This window comes from Amphibalanus amphitrite, unplaced genomic scaffold, assembly GCF_019059575.1.
Source record: "Amphibalanus amphitrite isolate SeventyFive unplaced genomic scaffold, NRLGWU_Aamphi_draft 000006F_arrow, whole genome shotgun sequence".
NCBI classification, from domain to species: Eukaryota; Metazoa; Arthropoda; class Thecostraca; order Balanomorpha; family Balanidae; genus Amphibalanus; species Amphibalanus amphitrite.
Window position 1 is genome coordinate 835,700 of NW_024881502.1, and position 11,977 is coordinate 847,676.

Sequence of the window (11,977 nt, forward strand, 5' to 3'; positions counted from 1 at the left end):
AATGCCCCCTCCCTGGATCCGCCAGTGTAAGAAGAGACCATTGGAGCTGCAGTTGGGTACCTCAGACATCAGGGTACGCCTTCAGATGTATGTATAGGGCTCGCATGGAGACCTCTTATGCTATAGTGTACTGAAAGGACCCAAAGGAGCCTGTCTATATGGGCTCCCGGAGATAGACGTGGGCCCTCAGGAGCCCGCCAGAGCCCCAATGAGGGATAAGTGAGGGATACCAAGTGCCTGCAATTGCATATTGCATAAGCCATAACGCCTTTACAAATCAATATACTAGATGCCGGCAGCGCTCTTGCGTTGCCTTGGGCCAGAATTGGAGGAACGGTACTGAGGGCACACACCGGGCCAAACCACCGAAACCCAGACTGAGCTTGGACTGAACCTGAAACCAAACGAAACATCCCAAAAATGCTTCGAAGCACGTGAGATTGGTGCGGATATCTTCCTACAGTATGGTATGAATTAACTGCACGTGCATGGTTCATGTCCCAGGCACCCCAGTGCAGTCATTTTCATAACATCATGTAGCGTGTGTCTAGTTCTATCAGTGTACCGACTTTTGTGTCGCTAGATCGACGTTTCCCGGGATCAGAAGATCCCTAGTCAAAACCGTTATCCGCCCCCCGCACGCGCAGCTTGCACCCCTGGGATATTATCTCGCCGGAATGTTACGACTCAATGTATTCTTCTTATGACCTGCAAGTTTTGAACCAGTTAGAGCGGCCGTTTACCCTGCAGGCGTGGCAACGCACGAAGGGGTGCAATCGGCTTGCACGTACCTAGCTCGTGCAACACAGAGTTTAGCTCAACCAAATGTGCACTATTTTGGAGGCCTTGCCTGAGACTACCATTGAACCGATTTTGAGGTTGATAGCTCAAAATTTCTTTGAGCCAGAGGACCTCACGTCAAAACGGTTTTCCGCCCCCAGCACGTGCAGCCTGCACCCCTCGCAGACGGTGACCCCCCTGGAAACTGGTTCAAGGTGTTACCGATGTGTCCCGCCAGTGTGGCTTTGTCCGTGACCTCGGGTTGACCTGTAGCCTTGACAAAAAATTTCGTGTCACCGAAACTTTGAAGCGGAATAGCATGTGCCACGAAGCACTGAGCGAACCGAGGCCAGTACCAAAAGTTTACCTCGCCGGAGACGAGTCAAACAGTCCCACTTTCGTCCCGATCGGTCCACCCATTTTGACTCCAGGTCCAAAAAGGCTTGGACAAACTCACATACTCACTCACATACTCACTCACATACTGACAAACAGGCTTGGCCGAACTTTTCTTCAGCGACCCACCAATGGGAATTTCCGGATGCAAAAGCATGCTATCGCATGCTTTTGATCCTCCAATTCTGGATTATGCATCAGTGGCAGATCCAAGGGGGGCCACATGGGTCATGACCCCCTTGGTGCCCGGGGGCACCACAGGCCTGTCAGGGGCACCACCGGCCTAGTAGGGGCACCACCAGCCCGCCAGGGGCACCACAGGCCTAGCAAGGGCACCACGGGCCTGTGAGGGGCCCCACAGGCTTGTCAGGGGCACCCCAGGTCTGTCAGGGACACCAGAGACCTGCCAGGGGCGCCGCCGGCCTCGCAGGGGCACCATGGGCCTGTCAGGGACACCAGAGGCCTAGCAGGGGTACCACAGGCCTTACAGGGGCACCACCGGTCTTGCAGGGGCACCTTGGGCCTGTCAGGGGCACCACAGTCCTGTCAGGGCCCAGGGGCACCAGCGGCCTAGCAGGGGCACCACAGGCCTGCCAGGGGCACCACCGGTCTAGCAGGGGCACCATGGGCCTGTCAGGGGCCCCACCGGCCTCGCAGGGGGCATCACCGGCCTCGCAGGCATCACGGCATCACGCAGGGGCACCTTGGGCCTGTCGGGGGCATCACGGGCCTGTTGGGGGCACTTTAGGCTTGTCAGGGGCACCACAGTCCTGTCAGGTCCCAGGGGCATCAGCAACCTAGCAGGGGCACCCTAGGCCCGCCAGAGGTACAGCCCACCGCTAAAGTAATGTAGGGTTTTACCAAACTCAACGGTTGGCTTTGACTGGCGATTGTTTAATGCGAAGTGATTGAAAAGAAGATGTCAATAGCTAAAGTTGCAGCTGCAAGGGTGACGATACATATAAGCTACATTCAAAGTTTCATTGTAGTCTGGCTAATCGTTCCTAAGCTTCAGAAGCAGAACATACCCATGACTGAAACCCCACATTACTTCTGCTGTGGACTGTACCACAGGCCTGCCAGCGTCCAGGGGCACCACAGGCCTAGCAAGGGCACCACGGGCCTGTCAGGGGCACCTCAGGCTCCCGTGCCCCCCCCCCTCCCCCCAGATCCGCCAGTGATGCCACACCACGCGAAACACCGCCAACTACCAGCTGCCGCGCCATAAACACGTGCCAACAACAGTCTTTTTTTTTAAGGTCGACTCCGCTCGCGCAACTTTTGACTGACCCTCACTGCTACTATATTGCTTCCATATTATGCTGTGGAAAGCTTTACTTCACCAAGTGGCTAAAAACCTCCATCAAGGTATATTTTCTTAGCAATTTTTCTGGCGTTTTTTGGGGGGGGGGCAAAACAGGCCACTTTAGGCCTTTGGGGGGGGCCATGGCCCCCGTGCCCCCCCCCCTGGATCCGCCAGTGTCCATGGTTAGCATTTTGAACGATTGTTATAAAATTTGTGGACTGTGATTGGGGAAGGGGTGCTAGACATGCTGGCGTTTAGCATCGAGTATTGCGAGTATGTGAACGAGCCAACCGCGAAGTGGTAAGCGTTGAGCATGCCACCTGTAGGTTCACGCGTATTTCACTACCTATACTGGAGGGCATTCTAACAACAAAATCCGCTAGTTACCAGCACGGCGCTACTAGCGGGCCCACCAGCGACGTCCGTGTTTCTCTCTCAAATTTTAAACGTCATCGCTGTGATGCAGACTGCAGTAAATCACTTCAGTAGCTCCACGACTGTTCACAAAGTTGGGGTGCGGTCAGATCCGCAGGCAGTCGCAGGGGGACACGGTGCTCCACCACATTCCACAGAGTGATTACTGATTGTGGTGAACAAGGTGACCAACTCCCCGCAATGAGTCGGGTGGACACGGTGCTCCACATTCCACAGTCGGGTGGACACGGTGCTCCACATTCCACAGTCAGGTGGACACGGTGATCCGCAGAGAGGTGCAAAACGAGTTCTGTCCGTTGAGTAAAAATGCTCCGGTGGAAGGAGCCCAGCCGGGAAAATGGAGTATCACCCTCGTATCACGCAATGGTTCCCAGTCATCAGAAACGCACGGGGAAAGCAGCCCGCCGAAACACTGGGTGAGATTATCTTAAAGAATCTTGGGTGAGATAACCAATGCATGGCGAGGACAATCTGACATGATTCATACATGATCGGCGTCATGCAAACCGCGACAAAATAAAACTTAATGTTGTATCTTGATCCCGGCGCGGTGATTGATGTGTGATTGAGAAAGAACAATATGTAATCATAAATGTAGTTTTTATTCAGAACGTTGAATGCAGGTACGCATTTACATTCACAATATTCGCATGTATATTTGGGCTGACAATCCGTAAAAAATGTCAGTACCAGGCTGTTACGTGTTCAGACACTCACCGCACCAAGTGAGCACAAAAGCGGGTAGGTAAATACATACCTACTGCAAGGTATATGGGAGAACTATTCACAATGGTATCTATTCACATGACACTGGAAATGGGTCGCCATTTTTGGTAGATGTCAGTTGAGCCAGCCCAGCTGTCTCTCGTCATAAATCACACGCGACATAAGAACAATGCATCAATGTTGGATACATAACTCGATTCCTATGAGACTAACGACACTTTAAAAATGATCACTCCTTCCGCTTGCCAGCATGGTTCAAAGTAGCTTTGTAACATTGCCGGAAATCGGCGAGCAGCAACGAACAACGCTAAATGGTATTTAAAAGGGAACGCCTTCAAAGCTCTTATTCTTATCTTTTAACCCTCGCATGTGTGCGGCGTTTGCCAGCTTCTAATGTGTAGGGGGGTCGGTTGGACCCCCCCTTGCCGTTTGGCCCCTGATCGAGCTAGAGCTTCGCGGAAAAAACGAGCGTGTTGCCCGTGACGAGAGGAAGCCGATGATACCCAATTTTAAGGTCCTAGGTCATTGGTTGACCTTCCAGGTCAGGTCAATGACCAAAAGTCGGGAAAATCGGGACCTATTAGAAAGTCGTAAAGTGTGGCTGGTAAGGGGTTTTTCGGGGTGCTGATCACGAATATCGTGTTAGTTTTGATCACAGATGATGTCTTTAAGCATTTAGACCAGGTCGGGTCAGGTCAGGTCAGGTCAACCAGTAGGGGTTGTGACGGGTATTCGTAGTACGTGTCAACCACCTCTGACAGCTTCGTAACATGTTACGAAGGCACCAAAACTACTTCGTAAATGTTCAAATGGTTGCTAAATTCGAATTCAGCTCCAAAAACTAGCCTAGAAACATGTAAAACTCGAAAAAGTGAACCGAGGTCACCAAAGGTCAATGACCTGACCTGACCTTCAGGTGACCTTGAAACCCATTCTAATGCATGGGAGCAACATCAAATCACATGTTTGGACGTTTGAAACCACGAAAAGCTTGCAAACGCGCGGCTAATGCGAGCCGACATACGCGTAATCGCGATTCCGGCCAAACATGGTCTCGGAAAAGAGATCACAGGTCAAAGGTCATTTGGGTCCGGGTCATTAAATTTTCAGGGTAGGTGTAAAATTGATCAATGAGAGGGTACTGAAAGTTTCGTCGCGATCGGCCGCTTTTTACGCGAGTTATTCGCGAAAAACCACGGGGGGGTCCATCCGACCCCCCCCCTCTACACATGCGAGGGTTAAGCTAGTTTATGACCCTTTTATTTAGATATATCGTGTCTATGAGTGCCAGTGGGACACCCACAGCAATAGGTACCTATGTAAGTAGCGCAGAGTACCTACCTAACTAATGAAAGTGGCATTTCTGACAAATATGATACGTGATATCTCCGATTGCAATCGGAATAAAGTATAAACGGTCACTCTTTGGGCTAGGGTCATGAATCAGAGGCCAGTTTTACCAGTTCAGAAAAGTAGCCGCCTGCTGGAATTTTTTGACTTAAGACCGCTTCACATACAGAGCGTAAGCGGTATAGCCCTATCTGCTAATGTGCCCATCGCGTTTACGCTCCGTGTGTGAAGCCGTCTTTAGTCAAAAAATTCCGGCAGGCGGCTATTTTTCTGTTGGTAAAACTGGCCTCTGATCTAAGTTTTTTTTTAAATTGTGGCTGGCTAGTGACTGTAAGTTTTGGAAGCATGCTTAGGAAAGATATATTAGGCACCCATGCCTTGAATCATCGGAGCATACCTAGATAAAAGTTAATTTTACATGTTACCCGTACCCGTATTGAGATGTTGGTCATCTCAAGACTCTGGCTAATTCCGTAGAAGCCAGTGACCAAACGAATCTATTCAAGACATGTTATAATGATCACAAGGTTGAGCGAAAACGTGCTTAAAAATGGTTGGGTTCTCAATTCTAAATAAAGTGACATATTTCGTGAAACTATCAATATCACAACCCGTTTTAGAGCTCACTCACAATCATGTCAACATTACGAATTACGATGAGTTACATCACAGTCACAATTGGTATGTATGTACATTTGCGGATCAGCGGATCGTCACGCACGGCTCACTACATGTATGTATGCTGGTCTAACCAACTGTTATCGCGGAGTCTCGCACTGCTGGCCCGGACCTCAGTGACCGTCCAGTGACCGTCCAGTGACCGTCCAGTGACCGTCCAGTGACCGCCCAGTGACCGTCCAGTGACCATTCAGCGGACTCTGTGACCGTCCAGTGACCGTCCAGTGGACTCCGGGACCGGCTCGCTCCAGCGCCACCGTTCGCCGAGGCGGCCGCCGGCTCCACGTCAGGCGCGGGGGCTTCTCGCGGGCGATGGAACCCACCAGTTTTAGGAGACCGTCTACGGCTACTGCGAGTAACTGCGGCTGCAGCATGGTGCCTGCAAGCCAAATGGCCCGCCCCATCGGGTACGATACACTACGGCGCGCACCCATACGGTTCAGCACGGCACCTATAGGAAAATGATGGTGCACACAAATTGTTCGTCTCTTTGCTTCCGCCATTAATTCTAAATGGTTTCATCTACCTCACCCCCTACCAGCCCGTTTACCTCAGGAACTTGTACATGACGCCAATCAGCAGCACGAACACCAGGCACAGAATCACCACGGTGATCATCTTGGCGAACAGGTTCATGTGCGCCTCGGTCTCGTTAAACGGGTCCCGCCTCTTGTGCCGCATCTCGCCGGCCAGCGAGGGGAACGCCAGTCGCTGGGTGAAGGTGAGCCGCTGCGGCGCCGGGAACGGAAACGTCTCGTCCAGCGCGCCCTTGATGAAGTAGATGGAGCCGCGCTGAGAGCTCAGCGACAGCGTCTGACTGAGCCGCGACAGCGTCGACGGCCGGCGCAGCGCCGCCAGCTCGTGCGAGCGGCTCAGACGCGGGCCGTCGGCGGCGCGCGCCGGCCGCCGGTCGGCGGCGGACGGCAACGAGAGCCGGTTGTCGACGGCCGGCGGCGGCCGCTCGCACCAGCTGCACTCGCTCGCCAGGCTGGACGAACGCCGCGAGAAGGCCGAGCTCCTCCGCGAGCCGCCGGCCGACTCTGCCGAGACCGAGGAGGCGGCCGAGCTGCGCCGCCGGTCGGGCCCGTGCACGGCCGGCTCCAGCCGGTCGGCGGCCGCCCGCCGGCGCTGCAGCAGCACCAGCGACTGGCGGCGCGCGGCGGCCGGCCGCGGCGCGCGCCCAGCGTCGGCCGGCGGCCACAGCTCGTCGGCCAGGTCCAGGCTGACGTGGCTGAGCTGGTCGTCGGCGCGACTGTCGCGGCGGGCGCCGTCCCGCGTCAGCCACACCTTCACAGCCGGCAGCTGCCGCTCCATGGCCACACGGCGTCACACGGCTGCCGCTGCAGATCTGGGCCACATCGCGCTGTCACTCCACCTGCAGCAGATCGATACAGTCGCAGTCAACGTCAAAAATCACGACAGGTGACCGGATGACTCCAGAGGCGGCCATGGATGCCAAGGAGTGCAGACGATCGCCGCGGCAGCCCACCCGTCGGGAGACTCGGCGGCGCTCACGTACCGCGAAAATCGGACATCGGCTGATCCTGGTGCTCAGCAGGGGATCAGTGCAGGGCGGGTAAGTGCGGAGTCGGCGCACGGATCAGGCACGCGCCTTATACGAGTTACGGCGTGCAGCTCGTGGCACCAACAGAGCCACGGCACGTGGCAGCAGCTTTTTTTCTGTCTGCTAGGCTTGATATGGCATTATATCATAACTTCATTTTACATAGCATTATTTGGACACTATCTTATTTACTCTAAATTCAGTCAATTTACGCCAAATTCATATTGCGCAAGTATCACAGTGCAATGAATCTGAGCCAATGGTCAGTGCAGAGGTCAGCGCCTTTACCCAGGTCAGCGTCAGAGGATAGGTAAGCCCACGCCCCACAGGTCAGCGCCCTGACAGAGGTCAGAGGATAGGTAAGCCTACAGGTCAGCATTCTGACAGAGGTCAGAGGTAGATAGGTAAGTCTACAGGTCAGCACCCTGATAGAGGTCAGAGGTAGGTCTACAGGTCAGCGCCCTGACAGAGGTCAGAGGTAAGGGATGCCAGGCCGGCTCTCATCTCTAGCTCGGTGAGCAGTATGTACAGTGGGTCTATTTAAGATCTCCAGAGCCACCACGTGGCGCTATGGTCGGGGTAGGGCGAGTCCAAATCCCGAGGGAAGTGAGGTCACCGGTCATTGTGGGGGAAGGAGGGAGGGGGCGTGACGCGGTATCACGGCGCATGGGGCGTGCGTAGCGCCGGGAGTGGGCCGCCCAGGGCCGCCTGCCACTGCGCCAAGGCTGAGGGGAGGGGATGATGGTTGCGGGTGCGTTCACTCCGGTATGGTGGTATCCTGTTCATGTGGAACCAGCGACTGAAGAATGCGACTGAAGAGAATCATTATCTCAAACAAACGGCCAAGCGAGAGGCAGTGCCAGTTCCAGCCAAAATGTTGAACAATGATAACTGAAATCTAGGACGTATTCATAGCATGCAATTATTCAGTCGATGGTTGCATGAAGTCTTAGGCCCTTTTCTGAACTGTTTTTTTTTTTTAGTTGTATATTTTTTAATTTGGCACGTTCAGTTTTGGTGGGTTTTATCGGGTCCCAAAGAATCAGAATAGAAAACGAAGAGTTGAAATGGCTCCAGAAAATGACCAAAAAATATTTTCTAAAGAAATGAAACTAAGCTTAACATTTATAAGCGACAATTTTGACTTTATTGGGAGGATATTGGGAAAGATATTGGAGGAAAATTTCATCGTGCTTGTCTGTGCTGAAGTAGAAGGAAATGTTTTAGTTCGTGTCTAGATAAAACTAGACCCGGGAGTGGGGCTGCCAGGCGAAGTCAGCAGGGAACCGGCCGTGCGCGGCTATGTGCGGCGCACGTTAACCCTCGCGGGCCCGGGGGGGGGCGTTTTTCGCCCCCCCTGGCGAATATTTGCGATAGCTCCCGAACGATTAGGGATAGGAAGGCGAAACTTTCAGTACCTTTTCTCCCATCCATTTGACATCTTCTGTAGTAAAAAATTTGGACCTAGCCCCCTTGATGACGTCACAAGGTCGATTTTTCTAAACCCCTGCACGGCAAACTTCGGCGTCACAGACGCGAACTTCAAATAGCTGCTAAAAATACAGTTTTAGAGATAAAGACAAATTACGAAAACGGTTGTGTAGCGTTTGACCTAGAGAAAAATAGAAAAATAGTTTCGGTGACCTGAGGTCAGAGGTCAGGTCAACGACCCCGAAATGTGGTTTTAGTTTTTCGCAAATAACTTCGACAAAAATGGTCCTAGAGCTACGGCAGTGGTACCATCGCATTCGCCTTGTCAAGCCGCGTCGAATGATATATATTTTGTTTGGAAAAGGTCAAATTTTATGTTGACCTCATGTGACCTCGAATGACCTTTGGTTGACCTTGACACATCAAAGGTCGTTCATGATGAATTTGTACCCGCTGATCACGAATCTGGCATCTATTTTCCTCTAAGCTTTCATTTAGAGCTTCCGGATGGCAAAATTGTCTTATTTATTATTACTAACTTGAATCAGTGAAATAGCCTCTAGCAAGGATACTCTTCTGTGACCTTGACCTTTGAGCAGCCTTGTATCGTAAGATGAACCACAAATAGGGAACTGATAAGCCTCAAAACATTTCAAAACATTTTGGAAGTTAGCACGCAAGATGTACGAAAAAGTGCAAAGTTTGATGTCAATTTTGGGCGTGACCTTGACCTTGACCTTTGATTATGAGCACATTTTCGGAATCCTCAGATTCTCTTCTTTCGTTTGACACCCAATTTTGCCGGTTTGATGCATCCTGCCGTCCTCTAGAAGGCTTACTTTGAGATCACTACACATGTGCCGGTTTTTGCCTTTGACCTTGACCTCTGACCTTGAAAATTGACCTGAGGTCAAAAATTTTAGGTGCCCTAGAATCGTCTCGTAAGGACCTTTCGTTTGGTATCGCTTTTGTTTGCGTAGCTCCCTTATTTATTGAGTTAGACAGGGGGGGGCGAAAAACGCCCCCCCCCCGGGCTGCGGTGGTTGGGATTACCCCCCGGGCCCGGCCGGGTTTTAACATGGACTCTAAATTCTGTGATAGACCAGGAATTGCTTGATCGGAGGGCAGAGGGCAGGGTCAACGCAACAAGCTCAGCTTAGCGGGGACTCTGTCCTTGTGATTCCTTCCATTCAAAAGGTTCGGGCCAAATTTATATTAAAAAGGGGGAGCCGGACCAGGTTGGGCCGGGTTGAACCAGGTTGGGCCGGGGTCTCACACGCAATCATGGTCAGACAAAACAGAAGCTAATTTCGGGTCAAATATTTTTATTAACTGATCTTATTGTTTTTTTTTTGTTTTTTTTTTTAGCTTACACGCATAATAACTAAGCTTTTTTTAACTCGAGACTTCATGAGCAAAACTGTGGCATTCGTCCACTTTTCATCATCTTCTATTAGCGACTTGATTTGACCTTAATTTGTCTTACATGCAAAAAAATCACCTGCGTGATAATTATTTGCCCAAGGAACGCAAGACGCAAAAAATGCCAGCCGGTCAAAAAACTGACGAACGATACGATCTTTCTAGGGCTTGAATTATATTCAATGAAAATTTCAGGAGACATAAATAATCTTAATCCTATAGCTACTGGGCGCTCGGAGCATTCGCTGGCATTCCTTTGCCAGCTGCATTACCAACATCACATTTGCATTACTTTGGGTGCATCGTAGTTGACAGCAGGTGAACCGGCCACAGCAAACCCATGCCTCATTATCCTTTCCTTCCAAGCAGCCAAGCAGCCAAGCTAACCGGCCGCCCGGCCCACCACCGCGATCTATAGAACAACTCTGGAGTGCGCCATTTGCCTGCGGCAGTGCCCCACCGCGCCGGGGCTGTTTGACAGGTCACCCGCACCGTGACCCCGCCACCCTCCCCCCCCCCCCTCCGCCCACCTCCCCATCGGGCCCAGCTCGGTAGTGACCTCTCCTTGAAATCACATGGACTCGACTAAGGCTCAACGCCATCTACTAGTTACGTCTGGAGATCCTTACTAGATCCACTGTATGTACACTCTGAGCAGTACCTGCCTCACCGCACCGAGAGGATTCAGCGCAGGAATATCCAAATGCGGTTTTATTGAGTGATCTAAGACACAGCAGAGCTCATTGTTTCTAGTTCTTGTGCAAGTGACGCTGTCGGGGCGATGGGAAACTTAGTTTATTAGTCGCCACTCTTATGCAATGTTCAAATGCAAAAGATGAAAGCCATTTGCCTGCGGTAATGGCCAATATTTCAGCCGCGGCCGCCATTCGCGGCCAGCCTTTCCTCATGCTCCGTTTTCCTGAAAAGTACCGAGTCGTAAATTGCGCTGAACTGTTGCTTGGGCTAGTTGTCTATTCTATTGATCCCATGGTAAGCGACTGGCGCTGGCGGCCCATGATCTGGTCTCCATTGGCCGGGCCGTTTGCACTATAGGAGCGCCGGCTGGGGCGACCGACTGTGCCACTCGCCGTCCATGGCCGGCTGACGGTGACAACCACCAGCAGCAGCTCTGAGCGCAGCACTGAGCGAGCAGCAGCCGGCCTCTAACATTACAAACGACTCCAGGGGAGAGCGGGGCAGCATGGGGCACATTCGTTTCCGGCAGTTTATGGGAACACGAGTGGCTGCCCAAGCTAAATGTAAATTATTCTATTGGCTCCTGGCTATACTATTACTATTACTATTCTCCCGGCTCGAAAATGCGGTCCAGCTTTTCAAAATTCACGGCGAAGAAGCTCACTCCATTCATGGAACTGTTGCAAGCTTGTTTGTTAACCATCGCCCTGGCAGGGCATTTTTCATAAACCGGCATGGCAGGGGGGGGGGGGGGTTCTCAAAAATTAAAAAACCCTCAAAAATTAAAAAAATTGTTCTTTCTAGAAAAAAAAAACTCAAAAAAATTCCCAAAAATTATCGAATTTCGAAAAAAAAACGAAACATATGTGATAGTCCCTGCGCTCCAAATTTAACCCGCGCACGACGGGGGAGAGGGCGGATATCCGCCCCACCTGAGGTTTTTCGTGGATAGCGGGAAAACCGCGGCGCGTAGCTCCGCGAAATTTGTTACGAATATTTTCTCATCAATTTTACACATGGTGTGCAAGTTTGAACCTTTTACCTGTTAAGGTCAGGTCGCCAGGTCACTTTGAATAACCCAACCTCAAGTCACTTTTTTGCAACTTTGTCACCGTGCCAGAGCTACAGTAGATGTCGGAGGCCTTTGAAAGTCGCAGGATGTTATTAGGTCATTGGTAGCTACAATTTGTTTA

General features: G+C 51.7%; 1 protein-coding gene across 1 annotated transcript; it reads right to left on the reverse strand.

Annotated features, from left to right (window-relative positions):
• Positions 1–4,841: 4,841 nt before the first annotated feature.
• LOC122377592 lies at positions 4,842–7,217 on the reverse strand. Its single transcript, XM_043357804.1, has one exon. The coding sequence runs from the start codon at positions 6,983–6,985 to the stop codon at positions 6,218–6,220; it is 768 nt and encodes a 255-aa protein (XP_043213739.1). The 5' UTR covers positions 6,986–7,217; the 3' UTR covers positions 4,842–6,217.
• Positions 7,218–11,977: the final 4,760 nt, after the last annotated feature.

Bases quoted from the DNA above. Each gene is read 5' to 3' on its own strand.
- LOC122377592 (XM_043357804.1), bottom strand. From the start codon at position 6,985: ATGGAGCGGCAGCTGCCGGCTGTGAAGGTGTGGCTGACGCGGGACGGC.